The 14,463-nt window shown below is 41.4% G+C and overlaps 1 protein-coding gene across 2 annotated transcripts in view; it reads left to right on the top strand.

Moving 5' to 3' along the window:
* LOC121874674 (serine/arginine repetitive matrix protein 2-like) overlaps positions 1 to 14,463 on the top strand; it is a 178,602-nt gene that overhangs the window by 111,959 nt on the left and 52,180 nt on the right. For both annotated transcript variants that reach the window (XM_042378908.1, XM_042378907.1), the window contains exon 3: positions 11,715 to 11,784. In XM_042378908.1, coding sequence (XP_042234842.1) covers positions 11,715 to 11,740 — 26 coding nt within the window. In that variant the 3' untranslated portion in view covers positions 11,741 to 11,784. The remainder of the gene's footprint in view (positions 1 to 11,714; positions 11,785 to 14,463) is intronic.

Here is a 14,463-nt window from a genome sequence, read left to right as displayed (position 1 = left end):
CTTTGTCTCATGAGTTAAGGGCGTAGAAGCCTGAAGAGTCAAGGGCGTAGAAGCCGGGAGAGTTAATGGTTTATGTCCTCAAGTTATTGGAAGCTCCAACAACTCCCTGAATACGAATTCGCAACTTTCGACTTACAACAGGTACCTTCTTTACTGCTAGGTGAACAGGGACTAATGGGGGCTAGGAAGTATGTCCAAACAACTTCCACCGGCCCGGGAACTACTGTAGGTCAGTGGGAGTTTCAGTTGCCGAGGAAGACTATGACTGAGTGGCTTTCAGTTATAAAAATAGACATTACCACATATTTACTGAGTTGTATATACCAGACATGTATCAGCAAAAGACTGTATAATGGGTTTCAGTTGAGGAAGTGGAGATGGAATTACCAGAAATTGAGTTTGACTACCAGATTGTTAGGTCAGGATTGGTGTTAATAATTATGTGTTTGGTAACCAGTTCTTGACAGTCTTTCCTTGGATTATTTTCTTTCTTGTTAAAGGTTTAGTTAATCTATTTACGCACTATCAAGTCCCAAGGCTTTTATAGACGAGTCCCTAATACCCCGCTTCTTATTTTTACCCATTAATATTCTAATGTTATATTCACCTTCCTATATTAACACAGGTCTTCATATTGTACAAAATATTATTTTAAAATGCACGAATAATAAGTACACCTCCCTGCAAACACTGAAATACTCTAAAGCTTACAAAGATGATGATTAATTTTTTATCGGTCTTAATGTTATCGTTTCCCAATTATTTCCTATAGATGCACTAGATAGTTCCTTATATTGAAGTAAGTGACATCAGGCGAGAGAAAATTAATCTATTTATCTCCTAAAACACACAAACGCGTCCACCCGTCGACTCGGTTGTAGGTGAGACTACGGGACTAAATCATTTATAAAATAACCAAACAAGGTTAACCTAACGATGTTGTTATTATTATTAGTTAATTGAGTTAGGTTAGTTAAGGTTAGCTTGATTCGTGTCGTCTTTCATAAAAGATTTAGCACCGCAGTCCGCAGTCATTCACATGGAGGGTTGGACGCTGCCAGTCGTTGTTGTCTCGTGTTGACAGTAAGTTTAAATTTGTTTGTTCTAATGTCTGACACTATTTCCTTCGATGAGAAATGATTTTCAATAATTTTGAATGAAAAGAATTTGGAAAACACTAAATATTAGACAATTATTCAAGGATTTGTTCTGGGAAGTCAGTTGTTTACATCGAAGAATAAATTGTGCTCGTAAGATATAAGAACCCATAATAATCCATAATATTAATTTAATCCCGTTAGTTGGCGAGCCTCAGAAACAGAGGTGAAATACAAGGTTAAAAACGTAATGTGTCGGTAAGTAATTTAGTAAATTTTTATAAAAAAGTCTTATATTAGTGGAAAATCCCTTGGGGTGGGCGGGTGGGGGCCAATATGTATGTGAATAAATTACAACGCGGAAAGTTTACGCTGGCAACGTCAAATAATTGTTAATATAATGTTTTAGTAGTCGTAGTAGAGTTAGTAAAGTAGTGATATAAGTTTATTTTATTTTGAAATATACTGGATGGTGATAAAACTTGTTCTTATATATTTTGTCACACGGCTGGCAAAAACTTCTCGGAGTGTTCGCTACTGAAGGATGGCACACGTTCCCACATTAAAATTAACGAGTTCTTTTGTTGCGACATCTCGATGCCACAACAGAAGTGTGTGACTCTTAACAGTAAACAAACGTCTTGGTGTCTTCACTAATTTTTTTTTTTAAATATTAAATAATATACGAATCGGCCGTCAGCGGTTCGGTAATTGTGGTGGAAGTTTTTAGGCAGTTTTGTCCGATGATTGTCTTCACCTCTATTCATTTTCATGTAAATATTTATTTTTCGAGATATAAGCGAGTTAAGATATAGGTTTGGTTAGGTTAACACATAGTTTCAGCCATTTTTGTATTTTTCCACAATATAATAAACTATCCTGTAATAAAATCCGTGAAAACTGGATATTTTTAAACTTGCCTTTCAGTGAAAAACAGCGGACGGTCATGATCCGAATAATTACCAAATAATGATTTCGTAAGACGAGCTACAGTATGTTGAAGGAAGATATAAATTTTAGTATTACTCTAAATTCCTCACAGCAAACTTCAATTACTGTGTGTCTCATTCTGTAAGACAAGAGTTATCGTCCTTTTCATACTGAATGGGGTTGATGATACCAAAATCACATTGACTGAAAATGTATGACACCTTCAAATATATTTCGGTGTGTGACTTGACCCTGAGTCTGTCCTATAATCTGTGTTATGTACATTTTGACGTTTAATATGTTAATTGCAGAGAGAGAGAGAGCGCGCTATTTGAATGTTAGGTTAGGTTAGTTTAGTTTAGCGTTAAGGTGATTCGAAAAAAAAAATAAAAATAAATATATATAATGTTTTTTTGTGCGTTCTTAGTTGTTCACTATAAACAGTAGCGCAACGATTTGTTAAATTCTCAGATAAAAAAAGAAATATTAATGAGCGCTGGTCCATCTACAATTTGACCTTAACTTTGACATGTAAGTAATGTATCCCCTGTAAATACTGACAGTCCATATTAACATTGTAAAAGCTTAGCCAATTTGTTCAGTCACCCAGAAATATATTTTCACGCTTTCTACGAGCACTCTGAGGCTCCGTTTTCTGATGTCTGCGCTATGTGACCAGGGGAACTATTGGCAAATGTAGTCGCTCATACACGTTAGTCATTACTTCAAATTCAGTTGTAAATGAAAGACCATAGGCCGAGAATGAAGCGACTATTCATATTAGTGCATTTAGTTTGTTTTTGGAATCCATCAAACTTATTGTGCAGAATCCAACATTGTAATGACATGCGTGTCTTTGTCCTGGGTTCAATTCTCGACCCAGGTCAGGTGTGAAACGGGTGCTATCTACTGTGACCCTGCCAAATATTAGAGTTTTTCCGGGCACTCTGGTTGCCTCTTGTACTAACTCTGGACAATAAAGGTCATTATTTAGAAGAGACCAACCGCCTGATTGGCTACTAAGCTGATAAATGGTGTGATAAAATATATAGCAGCCTCGTACGATGACTTTCTTATAACTATGAGAGGAAAATTCTCTTGTAGTTGAGTTAAGTTAAAATATGACAATAACGTCAAAAATTACAATTGAAATAATAGTGAGTGTTTAGCCTTATAAGAGAGCGTCAAGAAATACTTTGTGCCATAGTTTCGGTGTAATTATTAGATATTTTTTAACTTTATTGTGGTGTAAACGAGTTGGGAATTCATACATGTTCGGTTACGAGGAATATTCATCGCAAGGTCATTAGAGAATCTGAGTCTGGGTTAAGCCTCGAGTTAGCTGTTGTTAGCTGAAAGTTGGTGATGGTTTACCTTTGGTGCCGCACAGTTTGTGAACTTGACTGCTGTGTGAGAACTATAATTTAGTTAGGTGCTGTGGCACCTGCCTCTGATCTCGTGTTTCGTGACTGGAGGTGAAAACTTGTGGTGGACGACTGAGAGCCCATTAGCTGTCCGCTGTTTTATCTAAAGTTTTAATATAAAGTTTGGTAACATCGCTGGGCAGCAGCTTAAGCGGGAAGCTTCTGTTACAACTAAATACACTCGAGTAAACTTGTGTATGTGATGATAGCTAACGGGCCGTGAGATCCACCTTCACTTGTACAAATATAGTAACAATACAGACGTGATACAGAAGAAAGATCCATTTATCCGATATCTTAGTCTTGTACAGTTAGAGTTCCTCCTGTGAAACGATCAAAGTCACGATAAAAATAACTTGGCAAATATCCACATAAATATATACTCAAGTGATTCCATATCCTCATTACGTTTTGACAAGCGTGAAGTAATGATATATGTTGGGCTGGTCCACCACACCGGTGTGTTCATCTTGTGTGTTATGTTTCATGGTCACGTGTGAGACAAAATACCTAACCTTTTTATCATTAGAAGGACAACATTGCTTGAGAGGTGATGCAGTTAGTCATGCCAAGTATTACTTGTTCAAGGTTGTGTCGGACGAGATAATGTAAACAAGTAGGAGTAGTCGTACAGCTCGACGTCAGTGTTCGGCAGGTTACAGCCGCCTCTCCTACAGGGATAATTATTCATCTTCCCCAAAAATTAGTGTGACAAAATCAAATAGTTCGCGACTCTAAGGTCTTATAAATTGGACTTGGTGGGCTAAAGTGCCTCTGTTATTGTTAAAATTACGTGTTTTTTCCTTCAGTAAATGACGGTGAGCTATTGACAAAGTCATTTCTGATGTGTCGGAAGAAATTTCGCTAAAAGGGATTATGTTTTCTCTTTGTAGTGAAAAGATGTAGACACGGAGCACTGGAATAATTTAGTGGCAGTAACATGTTAACCAACCACAAGTATCTGACCATCTCACCCGTCTGCTGGTGATGGACTGACTCCTTGATAAAGACCACAACCCTTCTTTTCAAAGAACAAATTTTTATTTACACTTATTTCAACTTACTCTCATAATTATATTGGAATAAATTTTATGATCTAGGGGTCATTGTGGCTCACGAGTAACCTGTGTGATCCATACCGTTAATAGCCTGTAAAGGCAACAAATAGACTCTTGCGCCCGGAAGACCATCGCGAGTGTAAAAAACCTTGAGATTGGCGAGTGTGGTGATACGTGGTGAGTGTGGTGATGAAGTGTGTGGTAATACATTGTTGGTGGTGAGTGTGGTGATGAAGTGTGTGGTAATTCAATGTTGGTGGTGAGTGTGGTGATACGTGGTGTGTGTGGTGATGAAGTGTGTGGTAATACATTGTTGGTGGTGAGTGTGGTGATACGTGGTGAGTGTGGTGATGAAGTGTGTGGTAATACATTGTTGGTGGTGAGTGTGGTGATACGTGGTGAGTGTGGTGATGAAGTGTGTGGTAATACATTGTTGGTGGTGAGTGTGGTGATAGTGTGTGTGTACATTGTTGGTGGTGAGTGTGGTGATACGTGGTGGTGTGGTGATGAAGTGTGTGTAATACATTGTTGGTGGTGAGTGTGGTGATACGTGGTGAGTGTGGTGATGGGTGTGTGGTAATACATTGTTGGTGGTGAGTGTGGTGATGAAGTGTGTGGTAATTCAATGTTGGTGGTGAGTGTGGTGATACGTGGTGAGTGTGGTGATGAAGTGTGTGGTAATACATTGTTGATGGTGAGTGTGGTGATACGTGGTGAGTGTGGTGATGAAGTGTGTGGTAATACATTGTTGGTGGTGAGTGTGGTGATAAAGTGTGTGGTAATACAATGTTGGTGGTGAGTGTGGTGATACGTGGTGAGTGTGGTGATGAAGTGTGTGGTAATACAATGTTGGTGGTGAGTGTGGTGATACGTGTGTGGCTATTAAGACACATACTACACTTATAAAGGATATGTGATGTACCGTATCTTGTAGTTGTGGAATTTACATATCAGTTATCGTGTCGTACATTTGGTGAGCAGTACCTGATTGAGATTCGAAGCCATGAACCACATACCCATTTGCTAATACTCAAAGTCCATTAAGAATTAGTCATAACGTCGTAAAAGATGAATTGCCATTAGTCAGTTTTATTCGGCAACAGTTCAAATGCAATTAATGTGGAAAGCAGAAGACAAAAAATATATAATGGTATTCGTATTCTCGGCCCCGAAATAGTGACGACTGCATATTCTGTCATGAGCAACTGGCTGTTATAACCGGGTCTTGGGAGTCGTTCGATGCCAAGTTATTTCCATCTGTTTCTCCGGACCTCAATGTTTGGAGATAAACTAAAATATTTTCTTGTACAGGAACCTTTTAGGTCTAAGGTTGTGAGCACTAGGGAACCCAACAACTTACCGGCATAGTGTGATATATTAAAAAAAAATTAAGATAATATATTAATTTTTTTTTAGCATTTGTGTTTTGTTCACTAGAGCGACACCAGTACTAGGGATCACGTGACTATGACGTCATCGATGAAATGTTGGGATGTTCTGAAGAAAAAAAAAACAGGAATGATAAATTCTTGAGCTTGGACTGGGCAAAAAGTTTCCTCTGTGAGTCAGAGAGTTTGTCAGGGTTGGTATTCATGTAGTCCAGGAGGCAGGTGTGTGTTCAGGTGAGGAGGTGGTGGTGGTGTGGCAGTACTGGTCACCACGCTGCCCACCCTCCGGCCAACACACACACCTCACCACCGCCTGTCGCCTAGGAATTAAAAATATGAGACTATATAGACATTAGCAACAGTCACTCGTAAACAGCAAGCTTCCTTTAAGCTTGATTCAGTATTTCCGAAGTTGTGAAAATACTTTCCTCCATTACCCGGTATTCCACCTGGCATAACATATATTACCGGGATAAATAGGTTGTGTTATTCTTGAAGACGTGAGTCAAACATATGGAAGGTATTCAGACTATGACTCAAGATCCTCAAGGCAGAGACACTCAGGCTTGGCTGGTGTCAGCGTGTATGGTCATGGGTAAATCCACTCTGTTGGCTGCCCGGGACCAGCCCTCATGGTTGTCATACTTGATTCCCACTTCCATTATCTGTCTGAATTAGTTTATGCATTATTAAACTAAGCTTTGTTGCCACTAAGTACCTTAGTTAAGTAAACAAGATGGTTAGTTTCCCGTAAATCTGGAGAGCCGGTTAAAGGCTTGGCACCTTGTTGGGCAGCCTCATATGGTGATAGGCCACCACGGTCGTGGTGTGTGGGGGCTCTGCCAGAACCTGGTGGCTGCCCTCAGGTGAAAGTAAATGTGACCATCTAGCAATATTACTCTTACCAGGGTCCATAGTTTACCTTCAACCATGCTGGCAGTGGAGCTGTGAGTAGTTGTCATTGGTGGTGGTATGTGTGTGTGGGGCGAGACCAGCTAGCCTGTGGTGCTCCCCCAACCCCCGGAACACACCTGCCCCACCTCCGGCCTCTTCAGTGTGTCAGTAGTGCACCTCCACACACCTCACCTCGCACACCTGTGTCACCTACACACCTTTGACAGGAAACAATATTTAATTAGACTTATAAAGGAGGTGACAGTCGTGCTGATGGTGTGTTTACTCAGGATCCCAAGTGAAAGTTACCAACATCGACGTGGTACCAGAGCTGAACTCTGTGTTCACTCGTCAGTGAACAGGGAAACGAGTGTGGTTGTGTTGAACATGCAGTGAAAGGAAAACGGGAAATGTGGGACAAAACGAGTATGGGTGTTGAGTGTGGCGTGACAGGGGAGGGTGAGTGAACAGTTCCAGCGATGGGTGACGGGTTGGCCAGGCCACCTCCAGGATATACTCCAAATTATTCTGAAATGAACCACGCCTGTTGCTGTGCTGCGGTCGATGCTCCCCACTGCACACCTCGCCAGTTTAAACCACAATTCTGGGCACGTTAAACCTTAACTGTGGTGGCTGGGACACATCAACTGTTGAAAATAATGTGGGTGATAAATCCTGTTTACCGAGTGTGAGGCGACACCTGGTGATTGACTGCGGGCCTTCACCTCACCCTCACATTGTCCACCGGGATTACAGTACATAGACGATTTTTATGATTTTGTTGTACGTAGCTTCTAACACATGAAACATTATCAATATAAAACAAGAAAACAGTAAATTTAGATATCGAAACAAATCAGACTTAATAGTGTGAGGATGTTGAGACCCAACGCCAAGAAACGGAAGATCTCCGTCAGCATGTACCAGATGAGCGGCTGTCTCTACAGCTACCTCCTGAAAGGTACAGTGTACTACTCACTACCAGTGTTGTTATTGAGTAGGGTTCATGGTAGCGAAGGAAGCACAGGGTCAGAGACAACTTTACTCCTCACGTCCCGTTGCAGGGGGCAGACGAGACACACCATAGTAACGGCATTAACGGTAAAATGAAAACAGTATCGTCATTTGATGCTGCAACAGACCCAGCTTATTACCTCGGCTGGGCAGTGTTTGTACTGTACACTGGAGCCCCAGGGATACTTTTACCACGTGTCCCTCACCTATCCTCTCCTTTAACGTGTATTTTTTAACAAACCTTTTATTAACCAGATGATGAAATTGTATAATTTTATATTTTAACAAGGATTAATTTTGTGAGGACTGTAACTCATGGAAAACTACCTGATGAACATTTAGAATTTGATACTAAACTAACAGGTACAGTACTGTAGTATAATGGGGACACAACACTTATATATTGACATTATTTTGACGTCTACTCGGGAAAAATATAAATGAGGCGATGTGAGCCACGTTTGGATTTCGAGTTGGTGAGTGACTTGTAGAAAAATACTGTCCTGTACAACTTGTTCTCTATCGTCTGTCAGCATCACTCCCAGAACCTCTCATACGACGCCTCCACCGCTTGTTGTGTTGGTCATGTATCACGAGTGCCCTCCGAGGCCCCCTGGTACATGCAGGTGTCAACAAGAGGGCGTTGGACTGAGGGAACGGTAGAGTCATGAGTCAGGTGGTGGTGGGCGGGGTGAGGAGGGTGTGCCGTCCTGGGGAACACCGCGCCTCACTGCTCGGCTCATAACGACCACTTGTTGGCAGGAACATGTTTGTTCGTCCAGAAATATGTTTTTATTTGATTTTTACCTCCGGTTCTGTCTGTCTGTTTGCGTGTCCTCAAAATAACTCTAGAACGGGTTTGCGGATTTTCACCAAACTTGGTATAGGTTTGATGGCAAACCGCGCCAAAATTGACCAAGTGTTACCAACGGTTCGTGCAATTGTAACACCTTGGGTGTTTCGGTAAAGACAATGATGACTGAGTGATTATATTAACTTCAGTAACGGCGTTATGTTGTTATATACTCTGCCATGGTAACGGCTCGTGTGGGGAGGTGTTTGTATTCGTCCCGTTGGTGGTGGTGTTGTTACATGGGGACGCTGTTTACACTTATATCAAGGTGAAAATTTGACAATAACTTTGATATGTAGATTATTTCTGCCATGCTGAAAATCCCTCCAGTTATTTAAGTCTGTCATGTGTGTTTGTCTGTCACGAACCAAGGTTCATGTAAGTTAGGTTAAATTAAGTTATAATCTGGTCTAGAATAGCTTAAGTTAGGTTCGGTTAAGTTAGGTTCGGTTAGGTTCGGTTAGGTTAGGTTAGGTTACGTGTGTATGCGGAACTTTGGTGTTGTGCAAGTTGCGGAAATCGAGTTTAGTGTGTTTTTTATTTTTAGCTCAAACATGAATACCAATTTGTCTTTGTCAGCGGCGCCATTGATTATAATTTGTGATAGAGGATTTTGTGGGAGTCAATTTGCAAGTTTGTTGCCCACTGGAGGGAGTACCGCGACAGATGGAGCCCTGAGAGAGAGAGAGAGAGGTCAGGGGGGTCAGGAGAAAGTGAGAGAGAAGGGAGAAGGGTGAGGAGAAAGAAGAGAGGAGGGGGGTGGAGAGAAGGGTGAGGAGAAAAGAGAGATGAGAGAGAGAATGTGTGTGTGTGTGTTTGTCTGCGTATCATCACCCTCTGTATCTGTGTGTTCGGGTATAATGTATTAATATATTCATCTCGTCTAAGTCTAAAAATAAACAAGCCCTGAAAGTGTTATGGGCGTGTGTGTGTTTGTGTGTTTTTCAAAGTGATCATTATTAATATATATATTTTTTGTTGTTTTTTGTTTTTAGAAATATTATTCCCCGAGTGTTTATTGTTGCTAGGGTAGCCCCGAGGTGTAGTAGAGCGTGGTGAAGTATAGCCTATAGTCCCCATGAGTTAATCTTCACTTATGGTTTATATCATTATGATCCTCACGCCTCAAATATTATAAACCTGTGACACATCCGTAAATAACACCACAGAATGTAAGGGTAAAGAAAAGAAACAACGATGTGTAGGTTGTTTAGAACGAGACAATTACCCCGCAAACCACCTTATTGAGTGATTAAGGGCCACCAGGACCCTTTGTTAGGCTCCTCAGTCAGAGACAGGACATGGCTCCCTCCTCACGAAGATACAAGCACCACCATCACCTCTAGACATGAACGGACGGACGGTCAGTTGAACTCCTGTGCATATAGAGCTAGTGGTTCAGCTCCCTGTATCTCTAATATACTGTAGTTGAATTATGTATTATTGTTGTTTATTACTAGATTTAACTTCTGATGATGGTTGAAACGTTATCAAATAATAATAAGTGTCTAGATGTTCACCTTTGTCTCCGCCTCGGGTTCACTATAAGGCGCTTCAAACGAATCTCTTACCGGATAAAACTGGCTATTTGTCGGGCAAGTTTTGCTAACGATGACGCTGCAAGGTAGAGGTGTGTTGGACTTCACGTGTTTATTGTTTACATCTACTTGCTGTAGTCTCCCCTCTGGTTGTTGACGTAATATCAACGTTTAAATAAAAGGTTTTCCGTCACTGGTCTTGTGCAGTCAGGTGATAGTCCTTGAGCACGATAAGTATTGTTGGTTTATCCTTCATATAGTTGTTATGAGAGTATTCGTGTTGTCAACTGCCTCGTGCTTGTGGTACAGGTATAGATGATGACCTTTGTTATATACTGTACCCCTATACTGGTGTTGGGGCAGCGCTGGACAGGCGCACACCGGGCTTTCATCCGCTATATACGTGAGATAAAAGGCTTTGTGTTTCTGTAGAGATATTAAAAATAACACTTTCTATTGTTACTGTGTATCATGGGCACCAAGCTTTGTGTTGTTAATGAGGGTGTAGCCACCTGTCTGGCTCCTGGTGGTGTGAGCAATACTCCAGGTGTTCGGTCACGTGTCCTATATACGGTGTTCTCAAGGTCCCTAATTGATGTTGGTGTTTACAGGAGTCCCGTATGAAGGTAACACGCCCAGAACATTGTTAAGGATTTTGTATATTTCGTCATGTTTTCTGTGACTTTCACTTGTAGAGCGGGATTGCAGAGGATGTATCTCGGCCAAACGCGTTGTTCTTAGTTCCGCTTCCAAGTGCTCGAAATGTGTCACAGCTGACGGGGGGATACAGATATGAACAGAAAATATTGGTGTACATGACGATCCCTTAGTAGTGGTGCTTCCTCAAGGGTCTGCGTGAACATAAACATGAAGGGACATTATAACTTGTAGTCGTGTGAGCTCATGTCACAAGAAGGTTCAGTATGAGTGTTATTGACAAGTGTGCAGTGCTGGTGTGTTGAACAGGTGCTCTCTCAACACCCAACAAATGTGCAGTGCTGGTGTGTTGAACAGGTGCTCTCTCAACACCCGACAAGTGTGCAGTGCTGGTGTGTTGAACAGGTGCTCTCTCAACACCCGACAAGTGTGCAGTGCTGGTGTGTTGAACAGGTGCTCTCTCAACACCCGACAAGTGTGCAGTGCTGGTGTGTTGAACAGGTGCTCTCTCAACACCCGACAAAGCTCACTGTCAACACTGAGTTATCAACCACAGAATGCAAAAAAGTTACGTTCGTTGGTGATGCCTCAATCATACGATCTCCCCAGATAGCAAATAGTTCACTTGATGTTTACTTAAAGCTTAAACTGTGTGGGGTAGTCGTGTTTATAAGGCTTCTGACCAACAGCACTAATTACATACTATCCCACTTTATTTATTTATCTATCAAGAGGTAATAAGTAAGTGTTATTGGCTTAGTGATTTAGTACAGCGAAGTTCATCACCAGTGGAGACGTTTGGTCCTGCACTGCCCTTCCCTTCCCTCCCCGCCACTACTAAAACCTCTGCTTCTCTTCTAGGTGTGGGTTGGCCCTGCAGACACTAACAGACTAGAGTAGACGTTAACTCCACTAAACCAGCTAACTCCAGGTAATTGTTGTTGGCCAGGTATCTTTAAGTGTGAGCGAATGAGTGTGTGTGTGTGTGGGAACTGTCGTCTCACACTGTTGCCCACCGCCGGGAGCTGTTTCTCTTGTTTACGCCGCTAATCATCATCCACGTAAACAAACTAATCAGATAATTAGCTTGTTTACAGTCATTATGCATGCTCCGCTTCACAAACTTTACTCTCTCTCTCTCTCTCTCTCTCTCTCTCTCTCTCTCTCTCTCTCTCTCTCTTTTTAATTCAACTTTTTGGTTCTCATGTCTCTTGTTTACATGTTTATGTGTAGGGCTTAAGGGATCACCTGAAGAAGATCCACCACAGTTTATTTCACCTGAACATTAACCTCCCTAATGCTAACCTAACCTAACCCCCTAAAATTATGTTAGGGATGTTAATGTTTGGGTGAAATAAGCTGGGATGGAGATTCGTCTGGTGATCCGGCCTGTTGATGTAGCAGAGAACTAGTGTGAAAGTTACACCTGAAGCAAATACTCTGTGCTGCTTATGTTATTCCCAGTAGTGATGATGACTGTACTTGCTTGAGCCAGCCTTACCTTTTATCTACTGTACAGGGACGTATTAAGCCAGTGCAAAGGGTAATATTCGTTTGAGTAATCCATTTTTCTTTCAGATCATTAAATGTGTAAGATTTTTTCAGAGTCAGGTAAGATATTTTCATTCAGGTAAGATTTTTATCAACATTTTGCAAACATCTCGTATGTGGCATGAGGCAACAAGTACTCTGTGATATTCTCCTCCCTGTGACTGAGTCCTCCCATGTAGCTCTGTGCCGAGTCCTTAAAATACGTTACTCATTCAATGTCACTAACACACTGTCCCAAAAAATATCTTCACTATTTTTTTGTATGTGTTAGACGATGTTATGACACAATGAACGAGGAAGAAAGGACTTTGTCAACCCCTACACCGAGACAACAGGAATCGTAGTGTTTATATTAAAACTCATTGGACATCCACCGTAAAGATACTATTTTTGCAGTGTGTGATATATTTCCTTTAGTGCACAGCAGACAAGAGCCTTCATGGTTCCTTGTCTGATGGTGCTGTGCCACTTAAGACCAAACGATTATACTGATGTGTCTTTCTTTGTTTACATTTTAAGAGATAAGTGACATATTAAAGCATCACAAGACAGTACATACATCAGGTAAGTCAGTCAGTTCGGGAGCACTTATACTGTAATCTTAGATACGGTGTTACTATTATGTGACCATTTTTTTAGATGATTTATTTCTTGTGTATATTTTAATTTTGTTGTATATATTGTAAACCCAGGAATATTGTATTGCTGGAACCTCTCACATTATAAGCTTTTAGAAGAGTTACGTTATGAACTTCCCATGCAGTATTTTCACGCCGGTGTTATTGGATCTGATGAATAACCATCCCAGTTTATTTCACCTAATGATTAACCTAACCTAGACTATCCTAACCTAACCTCGTCCCTCCAAAAATAATATTAGGGGTGGTTAATCTTTAGGTGAAATAAACTAAGGTATGGTGGGGACTCATCAGGTGAGTCGTGTTATTACCTGTATTAATCAAGACTCCAGCGTCGTGTTCTGTGCCGTCACTTGAGCAGAAAGGAGAGAAGAATTAATTCCATTGGGTGATTTATGACATGGGCGGGTGGTGGTGGTGGTGGTGCAGAGTTCAGCCGTCTTTTCATAGGTCACGAGTCGACCTTTATATGCCGGGATTTGTGAGTAGTCGGTGTGCCGGATTAATCCCTTGAGTACGATGACCTAATCTCTTGAGTACGGTGGATTAATCTCTTGAGTACGATGACCTAAACGCCCTTGAGTACGATGACCCAATCCTTTAAATACATTGAAATTAACCCCTTGAGTACTATGGTGTTCTTATAAAAGGTTTGAGGTTATTATATTCTGGGGGCTAAGTCATCGTACTCAAGGAGTATCACCTAACCCTCGTGTGGGGAACTGGGTACAAACCGGGTAGAGTAACACGCAATAATTTACACACGATTAAACTCTCGTTGACCTAGATGCATCATAACCTGTTTCTGTAGTCTTGTTAGCATTAGTCTTTCTATCTCTCTTGTCTTGGGGAGGACATTATTATAGTATATCATGCAGGAGGCCGCCGGATTTGACCCCCCTTGCCCCTATTCCCCACTGCCCTGTTCCCCCACTGCCCTTTCCCCACTGCCCTGTTCCCCCACGTTCCCCTGTCCCCCCCCCCTCCTCACACACAAAAAAATATCCCTAACACGCGAAGGTATTTATCGGTCAGGGAAGGTGGACGGATACTCAGGTAACTTAACTCAGGTGACATTGGAGATGTTTGCCACGTCGAGTGAGGATTAACTACAGATGAACTTAACCCTTATGTATTGATATAATTAATCTGTGTTGATGCCAAAAAGATATTAATGATGTTTGTAAAAAAAAAATAATGGGGTTCTGTTTAATAATAATCTCAAAGGAAGGTTAGGTCCGTGTGTGTTTGTGTGTGTGTGTGTGTGTGTGTGTGTGTGTGTTTACATCTACCAGAGTCTGCCTTCAAAATGAGGTAACGTCAAAGTGTATGTGGTGGTACCGTGGAGTTGTGTGGCACTACAGGCGTGTGTGTGGGTGGGTGGGGGGGGGGCAGCGTAGAGTTGTTTGGCTGTATGCCTT

Source organism: Homarus americanus, unplaced genomic scaffold (assembly GCF_018991925.1).
Source record: "Homarus americanus isolate GMGI-L3 unplaced genomic scaffold, GMGI_Hamer_2.0 scaffold34360, whole genome shotgun sequence".
In the NCBI taxonomy this organism is placed as follows: domain Eukaryota; kingdom Metazoa; phylum Arthropoda; class Malacostraca; order Decapoda; family Nephropidae; genus Homarus; species Homarus americanus.
This window is presented reverse-complemented; position numbering and strand designations above follow the sequence as displayed.